This window comes from Hippocampus comes, unplaced genomic scaffold, assembly GCF_001891065.2.
Source record: "Hippocampus comes isolate QL1 unplaced genomic scaffold, H_comes_QL1_v1.1 scaffold86, whole genome shotgun sequence".
Lineage (NCBI taxonomy): Eukaryota > Metazoa > Chordata > Actinopteri > Syngnathiformes > Syngnathidae > Hippocampus > Hippocampus comes.
The window spans coordinates 4,516,055-4,523,130 of record NW_017805882.1 but is presented as its reverse complement, the minus strand read 5'-3'; the positions used below and the strand labels follow the sequence as shown (position 1 = coordinate 4,523,130).

Here is a 7,076-nt window from a genome sequence, read left to right as displayed (position 1 = left end):
AGCCGTCTTTTCCAGGGACTTAACTAGTGTCCTATAACTACAGCAACTACAATAAAACCCACCAGAAATAAAAGATTAATTCGTCGTGAGTCGTTTTCAACAAAGAGAGTGTCGCTCAGATGATTAGAAGTCTCCAGTTCAACTTAGAACAGAATGAGAATTGAAAGATGCTCCCATGGATGCCAACACCAAAAGATCGGTGATTGGCTCATTTCGCTGTCAATCAATAAGGATTCAGCCTCAGACAGATCATCCAATCATCATGCAGAAAAGCTCAGTGTCTGGGCGGGCCGATACATGCCAACTGTTCATAGACTCCCAGAGACGCTGAGCGTCTGATGGGCAGGACAAAACCAGCATTTATCCTATGACTCGTCTCGTTTCAATGCATTGGGACAACCTACAGTGAACTCTCTAGACGCCCAGCGTCCGCGCTGTAGACGCTCAGCGTCCACACAGTTTAAAGCACAGTGAAGCTGCGGGAATGAATGAGAAGAGAGTCGCGTCGTAACCAGTAATAAGAAGCTGATTTGGAAAAAAAGTTGAGCACATTGTAATCTGGAGCACAAACATAAAGATCTAAAATTGTTTTTTTTTTTGTGACGAGTCAGGTCCAAGTGTGACACAATCGTGAAGTGCAAAGAAATTTATATAGTATTTTTAGACTTAACACCCCTGAATGAATACTTTCTAGGACTGCCCTTTGCTGCGATGACAGCTGCAAGTCTATTAGGGAATGTTGCGATCAGTTTTGCACATCTATTAGACTGAAATTGTTGCCCATCCTTCCTTGGAAAACAGATACAGTACAACTTTGGTAGATTAGATGGAGAATGTTGGTCAGCAGCAGTTTTCAGATCTTTCCACAGATTCTCAAATGTGGACTTTAACCTGCCCATTCTAACACCTGGATAAGTTTCGTTTTGAAGTATTCCATAATAGATTTTGCTTTATCTTTATCATCATTGTCTTGTTGAAAGATAAACCTTAATGTGGAATTAATTTAACCTTCTTGTGAATGAAGATCAGACTACCATTTTATGACCAATTTAGGCAGAAATGTAAGAAATCACAAATGGTTTCCATGCTTGTTCCTGCCAATGTAGACAGCTGAGTCTGTACCTGAATAGTTAGCCCATCTGTGTTGCAACATGCGCCTGCTCAGTGGTTACTTGGTTTCCTCAGTACATCAGTGTGTTGCTCCCTGCATTAGACAGAATACACAAGATTGTTTTTCTGGATATGAGCTGTCGGGTCTTTGAAGTGTACCAGTTCAGATTCAATCAATTGGATGCCCTGAGAACGCAAGGACCTAAATGAATAAGAATATTCCCAGGCATGTAATATTCATTTATTTTTTTAAAAAGTGTGCTTTTCTTTTCAGTAAATAAATAGTGTTGGCAAGATTTTGTTATGTGAGTGCAGGGTAGAGCTGTCAGACTCCCAATAATTTTAGAATCGCCTAATCTATCGATTAATAAAACAATCAGATTGTTTTTTTTTCTTGTTACATTTTTGCAAATGTCTTGTTTTGATTAAACACAAAAGATAACAGTCTGCTTTCATAAAGAACTGCAGAAGTCAGAGAATAATTACTGTTGAGAAACTGAAACCACCTCCACTACCTGAAAACCATCAAACCGGCTCAAAGCCGTTACTCGATTATGTTGTCAATGAATTTGATCGACTACTTTTTGACCCCCAGCCCCTGACTCACGCACCCAAACACAGATACCTTAAGGGTCTCACAGACAGTCACCTCTGATAAACACTCCAAACAAACCAGGTAGCACATCTGCAGGTTTGCTCTAATACATTCTGATCAAGAATTCTCGCCTCCTGTGTTGTACACTATTATATACTGTAGCGAGTTCCGACCCTGCACTTGTGTTTGTGTTTAGTGAATTGGTGTCAAGAATTTTACAATTTTCGACTAGGCCAGCAAGATATCCGAAATTGGTTGGATGCGCGAGTGTCTGATTGTGATTGTGATTTTCTTCTAAAGCGGAAGCCTACCAGCCAAATTTACTGCTGAAGACTGAACAAAATTCCCTCCCACCAGCTCATTTGGAACCTCATTTGTTTCAGCCGTGACAATTGAAAGCAATACAGGACATGCACTGCTCGTGTGTATTCATCATCTCTCATTAGGCGAATAATTCACTTTGCCTCCATGCACAACAAAATCCGATCTCCAACACACTTGTTTCAGTTTGTTCTTCACGAAAGAGTTCAACTGAACTTGAAACAAATGGCTGCCTTTCTTTTCCCCCCGCTGAAGGTACGATCAAAGCCAAGGAGTAAATGACTCAAATGCCATCTTGTCAAAATGGATCATGCACTCCATCAGCCATCGACGAAAGGACTTCAATGAGGACATTAATTATAAAAAATATATATATACATCTATAGTTCAAAGGTAAAAGCAAAGCAGTAAATGTAAATCGAGTGGAGACTTTTATGGGCAGTCATAACTTTCATGGAGGCGCGTGCCGACATGTTTTATGTCTGCCTCTATGTCTTAGCTGAGAGTTGATACGGCTCTGCAGCATTTTGTTTTTCTCCGAGATTTTTTTTAAAGCCTTTTACAGGATGGTTGTGCAATGCCTTTTGATGTTCCAGTGAAGCCTGTTTGGTCATGGACAGGTTGTGCTTGTTTTGAAAGAATCTATTCAAGATTTCTGTCCAATTATTACAGTGTAGGTCAAAAAAGTAACACTTCCAAATTGATTGCTGCGCCTCCTTTTGACCTCACCGCTTTCCTTGGGGCACATTGCCACTTTGCTCTTCTCAGTCTTTAAATTCCCATTTTCTCTTTTTCTAGATGATGGAGCCTTGCGTGTTTGGAAAAACTTTGCTGACCAGAAGAATCCGGAGATGGTGACTGCGTGGCAGGGTCTCTCTGATATGCTGCCTACGACCAGAGGTCAGCCGTCCACCAGCGCTCACAGTAAAGACTTTGATCTTACTATCCTCCCACTAACCCCTCCCATAGTAGTTTGGGTTGTCACTTTGTCCATCCTGATACCTACATGCCTATATAGTATAGTAAAATATTTGACTACTACAGGGTTCCTGCAGAAAAAGTCGTAAAGGCATTGAATCCATGAATCTGAAAACAAGACCTGAATTGGCATTGAGATGTCTTCAATCAATCTGTCCAGGGTCTTACAAAATGTGAATGCATGATAAGTAGGTTTTGTAAGACTGTAAATAGTTCAAAATAGATTAGCACTCTTTAAAAAAAAAAAGATACCATATTTTCTGCACTATAAGGCGCTTCGGATTATCAGGTGCACCTTCAATGAAGGGCCTATTCGGGCACACTGCATTATAAGGCGCATAGAATAAAAGCTACAATAGCGGTTGCACTATGCATCCACTAGATGGTGCTATGCTAAAGGAAATACAATACAAACCAGCTTATACAAAACAAATGGCATTACAAAACAATAAATGAAAGACAAAAGTTCAACAAAAAGGTACACAAACATCTCCAAGGGGCTAAATATCCTGAGAAGTCTTGCTTGTCTCCTTCTTTCGTTTAGTCAGTAGTTAACTATGCTTGTTGTATGATCTTCTTTTCATAATGGCTTCACAAAGCTCACAAAGTGGTTGTAAGCTCTGATATATAGATATCAAGAGACTGTAACAGTAAGGCGCATCAGATTATAAGACGCACTGTTGGTGTTTGAGAAAATGGAATGATTTTAGGTCCGCCTTATATGGCAGAAAATAAGGTAATTTACCGAAACTCTCGTAGTAACATAACACAATCATGATAGCGGAACCAGCGGTTTTAGTTGGGACTCTTAAGAGCAGATGCAAGTCATTTATGGACTGGAGCAACTTTGGACCGCATCGGGAACATTGTGAAGTTGGTCATTTCAAATGGAATCAAAATGCCTGTCGGGAAACCTGAACGGGGGAACCCTGTCCTGCGAGCATTGTAACATTGTGTGGGTGTTCACCATTAGTCAGTGTGTGATTAAGCACAAGTACCAATCTGGCAGCTCTGGATTGATCGTTAAGAATTCTTTTGGCTCTGTGGAATTCCTGCATAAAGAGACATTTTAAATCTGCTTAATAATGCCTTGAAGAAAGATGAGGCAAAATGGAGTGCTCTACTTACATTGGCACCGTCCAGTCGGTCGGCCTCAACTATAACCCTGGGAAATTGATATGTCGAGCAGACCACCTCCAGCCAACATTATTTTGCTCGGTGCGAAAGAGGATTTCAGAATATATCGAGAGATTCTATTGTCTCTTGAAAAGTAACATTTAAGAAAAATCATAATGGCGAAGCGACGTTCACTCCTTTTAGATAATTGTTTATTTCGGGTGTAGTTTGCAGTGCTGTCGCATGATCAGACTGACCAATGTCACTAAAAATTCTGCCATGCTGATGTAAGAAAAGATGGGAGCCAAAATAGGGGAAACAAAATACTTTTTACGTGATATTTTTAGGTCATGAAAGATGAGCGTATTGGCCTATCTGTGTCAACAATGAGCCCAGAAAAGTTAGCTAAATGTTTCAAGTTGAAGTTGAAAGTAAATGAAGACTTTTTTAACTTGCCTTTCCGACAGAGCGTTTGTTTCTGTCACATGGGGTGGATATAAAAACAAAATCTACACAACCTTGTCATTGTCACAACCTTGTCACAAATGTCATCTTTTGTGTGGTCAACAAGTGTGGCCAAGATGAAGCAGTTCCGATTTTTTTTCTCACTTTTAATATGAACTACAACATCAACAATTCAACAGAATAACAAAATAGAAACTTTTAGGGTAGGGCTGTCCGCGAACTGTAGTTCAAGGGCCACGTGCAATTTGATGTCAAGTGGGCAACATCAATTAAATCCGACCATAATTATGTTCCCCCCTGTTTGTACTTTCGGGAAATCTTGATATGAAAGGAATTTTCTTTTTGCAAAAGATCTGATTTCTGAAGAAAAATGTCCAGGTTGCTTCAATTTAATCAGGGCCTATTGCAGTAGTTATAGATAAAGGCACAGGGCTTTTAAGTCACAGACATTTGGACCTGAAGAATCTGAAGAAACTAAAGATCAGCTTGTGAAAAAAGTACCAATCACTTCATTGGCAACATTTGCATAAGAATTGTCAACACTTCAACGGACACCCGGACCGTACAAACGAATGTGAAAAGAACATGATCACCTGTCCCGTAAATGTCTCAACTTTATCCATACACTAAAAATTAAGTAATGTGCAGATATTTTCTTTCCCAGTGCACAAAAAATAGGATCCACTTGACCAAACTCATGCCGAGCAACTGTTGACATTTAACTGCACGCTTATTAACCATGACCACAGCAAGGATTGCATTTCATAGGGCTGTAAAACAGACCTGGCCCTGCACGATGAGCCAAACGCCGTTCAGTCACAGCGGCAGCTCGAACAACCCGGAGCGACCGCAATGTCATTTCTGTGTTGTAGTGTTTGACCAGATGGTAAAAGGATGACAAGGAAGGTGGTCTCCTTAACAAGCCCCGTCAACATTACTTAGCTGTCTGCTCATCTTTCTGCTCTCTTCCATAGACATGCAGCCAAAGCGGGCGGGTGCACACACACACACACACACACACACACACACACACACACACACACACACACACACACGCACACACGCACACATATGTATACATATTCGCAGCCTTCGAACACTACACAGAGCTACAAAGACGCGATAGCACTATTTCAAATTCACGCCGGACGCCCTCGCGGGGCGGTTATGACAAAAATTGAAGATGTGGCTGTTGACAGAACGGAACAATAACATTCAAAGCCATCTTAAATTTTCATTCCACACATTCCCATCGTTTAAAGTGATTGGTTCACCTCAAATAAAGTTCAACCGCGACAGAAGGATTTTTCTGTTAGTTGGAATATTGACAGGATATCAGAAAACCATTGTTGGCATTTAAGTTGGAATTCAATTATTGTGGTTTTGGATAATATTTCTTTAAAAAAATCGATTGAACCTATATGAATGGCTTTTCCATATACACTTTAGGATGAAGGCTTTGGGATTCAGGACTTATCAATAGTCAATTCTATTAGTGACGTAACTCTTGAGTTGCTCTCTCGGTGGCAGCTGTCATTGCCAGTGACACATGTCAATGAATAATTCATCAGTCGTAACTGACAAAGTGGACACGCTTGTTCAACTGTCAGTTTTATTCCCCTTTTGTTGTTGTTTTTTTGTTTCTTTTTAATCACTTTAATGACTGTAACCCTTTATCCTTCTGCTTCGGTGGCACGCAATATTTGCCGGGGAGGGGGGGATTTGCTGTCATGTTTAACTTGTGTGCTGACACACCTCCAGAAGTTGGAAGCTGAGGCATTTGCAAATATTTGCAGCAGGCTCGACTCCCACAGTGCAAACTGCAGAGGCGACTAGCCAACCTCTGAGTTACTCTCTCCCTGTTTTTTCTCTCCACACCAACATTTAGGTTGATGTTAGCACAAGTTCCCTTTTTTTTTTTTTTTTTTTTTTTTTTTTAACTACGGCAACCAGATGAATGAATCGTGGCAGTTTTATCAAATTACCTCAAATACATTCAATGAAACATGCTCCACATACATTCTTTAAATGGTCACATTAAGATGAGCGTGCGATGGCAGCTAGGTCGAAAGAACGCGTTTTCCATAAGGGGGCCATTTGACTAAATGGTAGCGACGAGCAAGTGACTGGCTGACTCACTGGCTGATTGGTTTTCTGCGCAGAGGTGTGAGCCCTCTCACTGTGTGCACATATGTGTTGCTGCCATTCCAGAGCCACATAGTCGCCAGCGCCTGAAGGGGCCTGCTGCAAGGCGACACGCTAACAACTAGCATCACTGTGCCTGTGTGTGTGTGTGTGTGTGTGTGTGTGTGTGTGTGTGTGTGTGTGTGTGTGTGTGTGTGTGTGTGTGTGTGTGAGAGAGAGAGAGAGATCCTTGTGACACAAATTGCCCTGCGAGACTTGTCCTCTCGCACACTGTGCCTTGTTTTCTCGAAAACTCCCGGAGTGCTTGTTATCCTTCTGCACGTGCAATTAGAGGCAAAGTCGATGT

General features: G+C 41.1%; 1 protein-coding gene across 2 annotated transcripts in view; it reads left to right on the top strand.

The window, feature by feature from the left end:
• rptor (regulatory associated protein of MTOR, complex 1) overlaps positions 1-7,076 on the top strand; it is a 164,605-nt gene that overhangs the window by 136,138 nt on the left and 21,391 nt on the right. Inside the window, exon 29 of one of the 2 annotated variants that reach the window (XM_019889388.1) lies at positions 2,825-2,926. In XM_019889388.1, coding sequence (XP_019744947.1) covers positions 2,825-2,926 — 102 coding nt within the window. Of the gene's footprint in view, positions 1-2,824; positions 2,951-7,076 lie in introns of both variants that reach the window. The other variant, XM_019889387.1, reaches the window with a different exon arrangement.